The sequence below is a fragment of the Buceros rhinoceros genome, unplaced genomic scaffold, assembly GCF_000710305.1.
Source record: "Buceros rhinoceros silvestris isolate BGI_N320 unplaced genomic scaffold, ASM71030v1 scaffold16972, whole genome shotgun sequence".
Lineage (NCBI taxonomy): Eukaryota > Metazoa > Chordata > Aves > Bucerotiformes > Bucerotidae > Buceros > Buceros rhinoceros.
Genome location: NW_010397312.1, coordinates 755 through 11918, shown reverse-complemented (window position 1 = coordinate 11918; position 11164 = coordinate 755). Strand labels below are relative to the sequence as shown.

Sequence of the window (11164 nt, the reverse complement as noted above, 5' to 3'; positions counted from 1 at the left end):
CACCCTGCAGTGAAAAGCATCAAACACGCCAAAGCTGCTTTGCCTTTATCTTCTCTTCTAGAAATACAGCCACATCCGGCTGGCAGGTGCCAAAGACCCCCGAGCCTACTTCAAGACCAAGACGTGGTGGTGCGGACTGTTTCTGCTGGTGCTGGGGGAACTGGGAGTGTTCTCCTCATACGCCTTTGCTCCTCTTTCACTGATCGTGCCACTCAGTGCAGTGTCTGTTGTAGGTAAGGGGGAAGAGCCAACAGCCCTACGAGTCTGAGTGGGTTCCATTGAGGGATCGGTGATCACTAGCTGAGCGTAACTCACTGTTTCTCTCTCCTTTTTTTTACAGCTAGTGCAATCATAGGAATTATATTTATTAAGGAAAAATGGAAACCCAAGGATTTTTTGAGTAAGTTTCACAGTCCCTTTTCATTTTTCCTCTCTGTTTACAAGCTGTTCAACATGTGGCATGGCCTCCCAAAAAGCATAATCAGAGAGGTGACAACATCTCCATTGGCTATAGCACCTCTTCTAAAAAACGTATCATCTCATCCATTGCGTGTTGAAAATGGAGTGGGTGTGTGTGGTTTTTTCCTGACTTTTGCCAAATCATCTGAGTCTCGCAGATTTTAGCAATACCTGGGAATGGTGTTTGCTTGCAGGATTTGTGAATCACAGTTCTCTGGGCTGAAGCTGCAGCACAGGCTGTGGCTCTGCAGTAGCGCAGGTGCAGCGAATCGGCTGAATTTCATCTGTGTGCGAGTGTCTGCAGAACGGGGACATTTGTTCTGTGTTTCCGAGAAAATGGGCTGTGGGCAGTGCCAGGTGGGATATGCCCCAGCTACAGATCTTGTAGCTCCTCTTTGTTCAGCAGATGTTACATGGTAAGAGCGTTTTTCCCCAACTCACAACACACGCCTTGCCCAGGGTTTTTTGGTTCTAATATTTTGAAAGTGGGGCATGAAGGGCAGAGGACCAGGTCATCCAGAGGAACGTGCATGATGTCACCAGCGGTCACTGTGCGTGTGCGGTGTAGCCTCCACGCAGCCACACTAACCCACTAACCTTGTCCTCTCTTTTTTTGTCCCTTGGGTGCCGAAGGGCGCTATGTTTTGTCCTTTGTAGGCTGTGGTTTGGCAATTGTTGGAACTTACCTGCTGATAACTTTTGGACCTAATAGTCATGAGAAGATGACAGGAGAGAATATCACTAGGCATTTAGTGAGCTGGCCATTTCTGTTGTATATGGTAAGATGGCCCATAAAACGTGGGATGGTTTTCTGCTCTGTGCCTGACTGGGAGTTTCATTTCAAGCACTATTTTCCCGATGGCTGTTAGCAATATTCCATGCCCTTGCTAATGAACCTTTGCTGGCTTTCCCTGGGGTCAGTGCCACACTGCCTGGTTTGGAATCCTCCCATTCTTTCTCTGAGGTCTTAAATACCTTCAACTGCCAAGTTTTAAAATAGCTTGTTCTCTCCCGGAGCCATCAGTGTCAGCCTGTGGCAGGAGGGCTGATGGCAGTGGAGAGCAGCTGCTCCAGGGGTGTCCAAATAGTGCGCCTGTGTCTGGGCTTTCTCTGGAGCCATCAATCTCTTATTGCAAATCTTAGGAAATCTATCAGGTTTTAGTGGAGATAAGTTTGGCTGTTAAATAAGATGGGTGCTCCAGGGATCACTTAAAGAACCTCAATATGGACAGTGGGCTGAGCTCTTGCACGGGAACATTGTCTGGATTATATGATCTGCTGTTTTACCATGAATGCCACCTCAAAAGTGTCCCATTTTTCCCGTTCTGCAAGAAGCTATTGACTATCTCATCTAATTAGAATCTAAGCTCATGCTAAATTTGATCTATAATTGTGTGGGATCCTCATTTTCCTTTGATTTTGGCCTATTGTGTAATTCTCGTGTTTGACTGGCTCAGAATCCCTTTTACTGCCAACCCCATATGCCCCCATTTTTAAATATTGTCCTTTGTCTCTTTTGTAGCTTGTAGAGATCATCCTATTCTGCCTGCTGCTGTATTTTTACAAGGAGAAAAATGCAAACTACATTGTAGTTATTCTTCTGCTGGTAGCTTTGCTGGGTAAGTTGATACGGACCTGTACGATCTTCTTACCTGGCTTGTCACAGTAAAGAGAAGCATCTAAGGTGTATAGGGGATTATATCAACCTACTTAATGTCCTGAAATCTACTCCAGAAATGTTACTACAAACCAGATGAAGTTATTTTCTTGCAGTGATGTTTAGGATTTTTGCAAATGACTCTTGAACAATTCCAGATTTATTTCCCATAAAGACGAATAATTTGCCCAATCCAGCAAGTGCAAGTTATTTATTAGTGTGCTTAATTTTAACGTGTTCACATGAAGCATGGTCTGGTATCACATCTAGTTAACGGACGAGGAGGGCTGATGCACAGGCTGAAAGAGAGGATTCGACCTACGAGAATCTTCTTGGCTCTGGGGGGACTTGCTGTGTAGCTAAGGACATAGATCCTCTGCCATGCCAGTATGGCCCTGTTTAAATCGGGAGAGCCTCTGGGCATGGGGTCACATGATCCCTGGAGCCTGCAGTGGGATCCTGTGGTGACTTTGGAAAGGCCAGGATGTCACTTGTGCCTTTCTCTGCATTCATCGGGTTTGTTGTTAGTTTAGTGGGTTTTTTTTTTTAAAGAAACTGTGATCAATTAAATTTAGGAAGGGTGAATAATAGCGAGGCAGTGACACAGTCTGATCTGACATGCTGTTGAATCTGTGTCACAGTCCTCAATGGCTGCTATTTATGCAGCTTCAATTACTGCCGTGTCTTGTCTTTTATCTTCTTTTGAACTGTTCGGGGCTGGATTTCAGTACCTGATACCTCAGAGGCTGCATGAATTATAGACAAAGCAACTCCCCTGATTCTGAGTGTGCCCTGATTTGTGCCTTCAAAAACCAGCAAGGAAGTGAGCTCTTGCTGATGCTTGTTCTGAAAACTTCCTTGGCTCTTGTAACCAAGCCAGTATGGTGTCAGAAAGAAGAATTCGTATCCTTCTATGATGTGATTGCACAGCACTGTTCAAACACCTAAAAAATGCAGTGAATGCTCCAGACAAGGGAACTGTGATACAGAAAGGTGAAGTGACTTATTGAAGGTCTCTGTGGTGAAGTTGCTGGGAATGAAACTGGCAGAGCTGGTGCTAAAATGGGCCATTTGCATCCCTCGTTTGGCCAGGCAAAAGGAGGCTTTAGGTAGGTCGTGGTTTTGTTTGCAGCTGCCTGTCACATGCAGAGCAAATGCGCAGCGTGTATCAGTGCTTCAGCTGAGTCTTGGTAAACATCCGCAGGTTCCATGACGGTTGTCACCGTGAAGGCTGTGGCAGGCATGATTGTCGTCTCCATACGAGGAAACTTGCAGCTTGACTACCCGATATTTTATATCATGTTGGTCTGCATGATTGCTACAGCCATCTTTCAAGCAACGTAAGACATGCCCTCTCTTTTTGTCTGTTATTGTGCTGGTTTCCATGGGTCAGGAATTAGTGAGCTGTTTGTTATCCATTCCAAGAATGCTGATTAAATTCTGGAAGAATTAGCCATTATAACTACGTCACAGGAGCCTGGGATAGTGGAGTTCTTGGCAATTCCATGTAGTGTCACTGCCAAGTAGTTTTAATCCCAAATTTATACATCGTTCAAGTATTTGCAAAACAATTTAGGAATGAACTGGTGGCAAACTGAGTGCAGATCTGTGCGCTGGCTGAAATCAGGGTGCAGAAAATCAGTGCTGTTGATGGTGTGTCTATTTCTTCTTTTCCTCTGTACTAGTAATAGTGCAAAAGCTGGTAGCAGCAGAGATAAAAAGCTTTTCAAAATGCAGGTGATGTTCTGGCCCGAAGGTCAGTGGCAGTAATTTCACTGCCATTGGTCAGCACAACCGTAAGTTTCCTCTTCTATCACTTATATGGATTCCAAGGGATGCTGCTGCAGGGTTAGTGAGAAAGAGAATAAAGTGTCTTAAATACGCATCACTTCTGAAAGGTGTTTCCAAAAAGAAGCTCTGTACTAGTCCGTGATATCAGCTGTACAGTTTGAGTGGCCTTCCCCAGTAAGCCCCTGGTGTCTGTCATTGCTTTGCAGGTTTTTAGCTCAAGCCTCGCAGCTGTACGACTCCTCGCAGATCGCCAGCGTCGGCTACATCCTGTCCACTACGGTGGCGATCACAGCAGGTAACAGCGCACGAACTGGGCTGTGGGCCCTTCTAAGAGCAGGGCAGGAGGTTCTGGAAAATAGTTCTCACTTGCAGATGAGGAAAGTGAATACTCAGAAAGATGATGACATATTTTCCTGTCATGTCTCTTCTGCAGCTGGCTTTGTTTCTTTTTTCTTTCTAACAATAAGAATTATCCCATTAGACTGTGTTAAAATTTTCTGTTAAGTTCTCTCATTTTGTTTAAAGCACGTGGGAGCTCATGTTTGAGACTCTCTTACTCACCCTGTGCCAGTGCGTAGGAGAGGGTGACGTGTGCTCTTAGACAAGCAAAGTGAATACACAGCTAAAATTTCTCCTTGAGTCATTTTATCTAGATTTAGTTAGAATGGATGTGATACAGGAATAAAGGAATTGGCTTCCTCTGTACAGAGGAGTGACCGTTCTCTTCCTGACAGTCTCGTTTGCGTTGTGTCTGGAATGCAGCAGCTCGCAGCTCTATGGGCACTTTTCTTTCCGAGACGTTTACTCCAGTTTCAGCCCTTGCCCAAAGAGGAAAACCTTTTGTCTGTGTGAACAAAGATGAGCATTTTGAACCCCTCAGGCTTCAAACCTGCCGAGCAACCTTTGTAAGGTTTTGTTCTCCTCACTTAGACATAGGAACAAAACTGGGGAAAGCAAACGAACTAAAGAACCGAAACCCCCACACTGAAGAAAATGCATCTGCTTGACAGTAGTGGATATGATCTGTGCAAACAGATCGGGGTGTAGAAGGGCAGTTGCTCTCCCCATAAATTACACATTGCCTTTTAAAGCTCTTCGATGTCATCAGAGGCTGCGAATGACTCTTTGGCTCATGGTTATTTCCTGTCACGTTCCAAGCTATATGCTGCTCTTGATTCATCAGCTTATTTACTGCAATTAGAAATGTAAAGAGCAGGAGCCCGAATGCGTGTCTTGTTGACATCCAGGACACCGAGGACACTTGTTCTCTTGTAGGTTTGAGCTGTGTGTATTCGTCTGGGGTCAAGAGTTTGGGTCCTGTTGTAGTCAGAGATCAGACTGGGTTTGTCGTTCAGAAATACGTGTTTTTGTGGTGACCACTGTGGAGTGGGGAGGGTTTGGGTCAGGCGTTGTTAGCACGGTGACCTGCAGGGTTTCCTTTGCAACCCCAGGATGGATGACTTGTGCTAGCTGCTGTGCTGCCATACAGATTTCCTGGCATCTATGTTAGTGACACCAGCATAACTATTTTTGGTAGTGGAATTCTCAAAGATTTGTCAATAAATTGTGTTACAGTAGGAATCAGGCCACCTTTTTCTCTTTCAACATCAAAAATAAACTGAATGGGCTGACTCTAAGAATAGGAATCTTACGTGATTTGGTTTCTGGAGATGGAGCACTGATTGCTCAGGTAAGCTGGGAAGAAAGATGTCATGAATTATTTCCTTTTCAAGGGGCAACTTTTTACTTGGACTTCACCGGTGAAGATGTTCTCCACATATGTATGTTTGCACTTGGGTAAGTGTCTAAAGTTTCCTTGATAGATAACTGGAAAGTATTTCTTCATATGACTTAATTTTTAAAATGCGTACCTGTCTGTCTACCCGTGTCTAGAGGTGGATGCTATCTTGGAGAAGGGGACAAACCAAAAGCACTGTCTGTTAGAGCAGATCATGGCCCCTGGAGCTCAGAGTTGTGATGGTGGATGCTCTGGAGGAGTTGCGTGACACTGGGTTATGCGTCATTGTACACTAAACACTAAACCCCTTACTGGCTGGGGACCGGCGTGGATGGTGAAGCACGTGGGCTGTGTTTCCACCTACTTGCTCGTGAATCTAGAAGTGCAGAATAACCAGAAACAGCCATCTCGAGGGCAGCTGCTTCAGCCCTCACTGAACTGTGACGGGGCTTTTGGAGCTCTGTTTCTTAGGGCATGAGCACTCACACGATGCAGATACGATCAGTAAAATCTTTGCTGTGTAACTCGGTATTTAGTCCTCGTACAGTGTGGTAATGTGATTAATCTCCCAATTGTTTTTTTTTCCTGTGCTAATCTGAAAGACGTTTCAGAATGTCCCGATTATGGAGAGCTAATGTCATGAACTGCTCCTTTCTCTGCCAACATGCTGTAGAAATCGAGATCGACAGTTAGTGTTAGTGTTTACCTGTGGGAGCCCTTTCAGAGGTCAGGCTGCTAAATCTTCTAGTTGCAACAAAGAAAACCAAATTTTGATATGCTTCCATCCCCTTTAGTCAGTCCAGGTTCACTAATTAATGTGACAACTTTTCCCTGTCTTTTGTTAAGGAAAAAGTGGAGCTGTTCTGATTGCCGGGTGGCTTTCAACCCTGTCAAATTCCGCTGAGACAGTTCCCAGTGATTCTGACTCTGCAGTTCTTTTGCTGATTTCTTCGCAGCGGGATAGGCGCTCGGGGGAAGCAGAATGTGATACTGCCTCCTCTCCCTCTTACAGTTCTCTCAGCAGATCTCCTCTTCTCTCTCAGGTGCCTCATAGCATTTCTAGGCGTCTTCCTGATCACAAGAAATAGGAAGAAGTCTGTCCCGTTTGAGCCTTACATCTCGATGGACGCCATGCCAGGTAACAGTGCATTACCCGTCTGTCTCTCGGTGCTGGGCCCCACAGGGCAAGGTCAAGCTTCGGGCTCTGTTAAGTACCCAGATGTATCAGGCGGCCGCATTGGTTTCTAGTTTTACCTTCTCCTGTTTGTTTGTGCCTTGTGAGTGGTAGGTGCAGGAGGAACTATTTACTGGGGAGGGCTGAGGAGTGTTGCAAGGGGCAGAGCCAGGGGGAGCAGAACCGCCTCTGGGGAAGGACAGCCAAAGTCTCTGCTGAGCTGTAGAGAAGATGCGCTGCACTTGATAAATAACCCACTGCCATCCCTCCTTCACTGGAAGCTTATTTCTCCATTAGCTGCTTCAGTGCTAAGCACAAAAACGTTATGTCTTTCATTTAACATTCAAGGAGCTGATGAGCCACGTATCAACAGAGACTTCATAATGTGCTGGTTTAACAGAGTACAGGAACAACGCACTTTTGTTCTCGGCACTTAATCTCTGTCTTTGCTCTTTTCAGGCATGCAGAACATGCACGATAAAGGGATTGCAGTTCAGCCTGACCTCAAAGCTTCTTTTTCCTACGGTGCCCTAGAGAACAATGACAACACGCCGGAAATTTATACTCCAGCTACACTGCCGATCGTGCAGGAGCAACATGGTTCCAAAGGAGTTTCTGCCCCACCCTACCGAGTGCTGGAGCACAGCAAAAAGGAGTGAGTGACCTTTAAGGGCTCATTGGAATCGTCAGAAGTATGTCCTTTATTTATTTACCCATTAAAACATAAGCAAGTGCAAAGCCAACATTGACACAGTTTAAAGCTCATCTCAAACTTAACTTTATTTATATTATTGAAATAAACAACCCTCTCTAGCTGTGACAGTGAAAGCATTCATCTTGGCAAGAAGTAAACCCAAGTTCTGCGCTGACGGCTGCTGTTTGGAACTGTGAGGTGGCGAGTGCAGATCATGGTAGCGTGAAACCGATGAGATAGCAGACGCTGTGAAAACGCAGAGCTGTGGGAAGAGACGTGACTGTGCAGTGTTTAGTCCTGCTGGGAGTGGGTTTGTCTCCATATAGAAGTTTGCTGGAGGCCCTCGTGGAGTGAGGGGGCAGGATTTAATGTGTCAGGTGTAGAGACTGTGGTGGATTTCCAGGAAAGCTGTAACTCCTCCTGTCTCTAGTGCGGTCACCAAGCTACCTGAACATGGCAATACAATGTGATTGTTTTCAAGCACCAACACTGACACTTGCTGTCTCTTCAGAGCAGCATATCTTGTTAGAGGCAGCGGGCGACTTTATTCCGACAAAACATGGATTGTGGGCACTTCCTGCACAACCATTCTGTGTCTGGTGTTGGACACGTGCACCGAGAATGTGAGTTGTTTTCATAGCGCCACTGGATTATGTGGCAGGTTAGAACAAAGATTACTTGCCAGTTTTCTGGTTCCGTAGCAGGAGCTTCAACTCATTAAATGGTACAGAGGGAACACACTAAAGTACAAGAACAAGAAGAAATGAGAATAGTGACGTGACTGGTGGGAAATTTTTATAGCTCTGAGGTCCTGATCTCTATCACTTTTATTTTCTGTCTGGTTGGGGCAGGATTCTGACTTTGTTTAGTGTCTTAAATGCTAAAAAGTGTTGATTCCTCCCTTAAAAAGCTCAGTCTGGGTGTTGTAGGCTGGGGTCTCCCCCCCCCACCTTTTTCCTTAAGAAAAAGCAAAAAGAGGTACTAGTCTAATACTGTGAATGACGGGAGAAGAAGAGAGAAGCGGGCACAGCCCAGCACTTGGGGAGGACTGTAAGAATAATGGAACGTTGTGTACTCATCATAGTTATCGTGCCAGCTTCTCAGAGATGGTTGGAAGCTGATAAGGAAGAATAGACACAAGAGGAGGGGAAACTTGTTAAGTGTAAAGGACAAAGTACAACGTCTCCTGGCATATGCAAGTGATACCGGTGCTTTCATACCATCATCTTCCCTAAACGCGGCGGCTGTGCTGGGAGGCAGACTGTGAAGGCTGCTCAGCCTGGCTTGGACTGTGCTCCTAGCGGATTGTCTCCAGGACCTCGGAGGCTTTGTTTAAAGTGAACAGTGCCTGTGTTCCACACGTTTTGAAGTGCTTACTGTGATACCAAGGGGTTTGGGAAGATCTCGGACTTGCTTTCTACACTTTTATTTTTAAATTGACTCTTGGCCAGTTTCTGTTCCCGCTACCAAAAATTCCCAAGAGGCCCCCTGACTTGTATGCAGTTATTCCAGATTCTTGCTGTTGTGTGTGACAACAGAACGGTTGGTTTGCACCTTTCCCTTGCCGGCTGTGAATGCTAATTCGATCTGGAAATACTTGAGATTGCTTTGGCATTTTTGTGACAAATGACAGAGAGCAGACGCCTGGTGCCATACCTGGCTGTGACGCTCCCTCACTAGTTTGGCGCGTCTGACAACGCAGATCTTACCAGTGACATCCCATACTCTGCAGCTTATGAAACCGCCAAAAGAGCAGCTTTGCTTTTCCCCTCTACTTTTTGTGCTGAAGTGAGATAACAACGTTAATGGGCTAAGAGTGCCTGGACATTAATCTTGCTGGAGTCGCAGTGATGCTGATTAACTGCCTTTGGCTTTGCAGCCCGGGTAATCGATTGTTTGGGAGTTTGTGTGGCTTTTGTTCATTAACAATACAAAATGAAGTAGTACAGGGAAGGCTACAAGAACACCTGCTTTTCTTATCTCTTCCCTTTTAATCCCTGAGGCGGGAGCTCTTTTGACCTGACCAGTCCTGAAACCACAGAAACATACTGTTTTAAAACAAGCTGTGCTAAACCATGCGTAGCTACGCACTCCACCTTTACCTGGCAATATTCTCTGTGTTTAATTATTACAGATGTTGCTGTGGTATAAAGTAATTGGAAGGGCCGAAATGTTTTGCTGTCGACTTGAGTTATGGGGATGGTTCGATACGTAGTTTTCCCAGGTTTAGTTTCTCAGTAGCATTTAAAAACTGGAGCTGTCTGGTGTGCAGGCTTTATAGCCAGTAGATGGCTGGTCAGTTTTTTCTCCTAATCCTGGGACCCGACATCCTGAGAGACAGACACAGAGTGCTGTGCCGGGGGAGAGTGGCTCTGATGTGGAGCCCCCACTGTATGGCTGTTGTGGGCTGCTCTCTGGCCTGATCCGGTGGTATTTTTGCAGTCAGCTGCCCGGATTCTCCCCAGCCCTGTGGCCTGAGCACTCCTGGACTCCTGTCCAGACCTTCCTCTCTCAGGAGGAGCCCACAGTTATTAGCACGGGGCTGTCTTCTGCTCTGAGTGAAATTTCCTCCAGCCATAACCTGAGCTTTGGTGTTACTGTGTAGTTTTGGCCCTTTTCTAGGCAAGAGTCTTGCTCCAAGCCTTTATATAACCATGTTTTATCTACCCAGTCTCACAGCTCTTGCTGTGAAGGCTTGAACGGAACCCCTAGAAGCCAAACATCTGTTTGAACTTGCCTGCTGGACTGCTGTCCCCTTTCTAACAGTGGGAGGGGACAGCTCAGGACTGGAATAAACTCCTCACCTCCCTTCTAGGTCCCAGCTGACAAGTTGCAAACAGGAACCTCTTTGTACCCTCTGAACCAGAGTATTTGTTAGCCTGTAGACAAAGGCCGTGGCCAGGACTGCAGCTGAACAGCACGTGCAGATTTAGAGAGGAGCCCTGTGTCACGTTCTAGTCCTTGCCGCATGAAAAATAATCTGTTGGTGTACAGCACACTGCGTATGTCCGAGTTCAAGTTTCTCCAGAGCCGATCATGAGAGAGGCAGAGTGCTGTAAAAGCAGAGCATGCTTCATTTCCCAAATGTGCATCATTCTGCAGCATTGAGCGCTGAAAAAGCGTGCCCCAAAATCACCTGACTGCTGCCTCCTGCACTAACCTGGTAGAACAGCTCCTTGGCCACCTCCCGGCTTCTTCATCCAGTGTGAACTGGCATCTGTTGCCTCCTACACAACATGGCTTTTCAGTGCACCACAGCACTTCAGACGTTCTCGGCACCTGCCTCACCTGTAACTCGATGCTGTGGAGCACAGCTCCTGTGTTGGCTGAATGTACAAAGTGATCTGCCTACAACGTTCTCTTGTTCACGGTAAACCGTGTAAATAACTCAAGCTTTACAGTGTTGGACTATAAGGATAATGGCTTTATTTTTCATAAGCGATGTTGCATGTCTCTTTAATTCTATTTGTCTCTTAGGCGAGACCTTTGGACATAAAACTCAATAAAAGATTGTGGTAAAACCTACCAAATTCTGGGCTGCGCTGTAGTTTTCATGGGCCATAAATGTCTTGAGAGAGGTCAAGACAGAACTTAGTGTATTGCCACAGGTACTGTGTGCATCAAAGAACTGTCTTGTTTAAGAGGATACTC

At 45.9% G+C, this 11164-nt stretch overlaps 1 protein-coding gene across 1 annotated transcript in view; it reads left to right on the top strand.

Moving 5' to 3' along the window:
- The window catches only part of NIPAL3 (NIPA-like domain containing 3), a 9627-nt gene extending 2120 nt beyond the window's left edge, over positions 1-7507 (top strand). Inside the window, exons 3-11 of the mRNA XM_010146206.1 lie at positions 62-233; positions 341-400; positions 1093-1238; positions 1982-2078; positions 3321-3456; positions 4114-4202; positions 5641-5704; positions 6689-6783; positions 7279-7507. Coding sequence (XP_010144508.1) covers positions 62-233; positions 341-400; positions 1093-1238; positions 1982-2078; positions 3321-3456; positions 4114-4202; positions 5641-5704; positions 6689-6783; positions 7279-7478 — 1059 coding nt within the window. The 3' untranslated portion in view covers positions 7479-7507. The remainder of the gene's footprint in view (positions 1-61; positions 234-340; positions 401-1092; positions 1239-1981; positions 2079-3320; positions 3457-4113; positions 4203-5640; positions 5705-6688; positions 6784-7278) is intronic.
- Positions 7508-11164: the final 3657 nt, after the last annotated feature.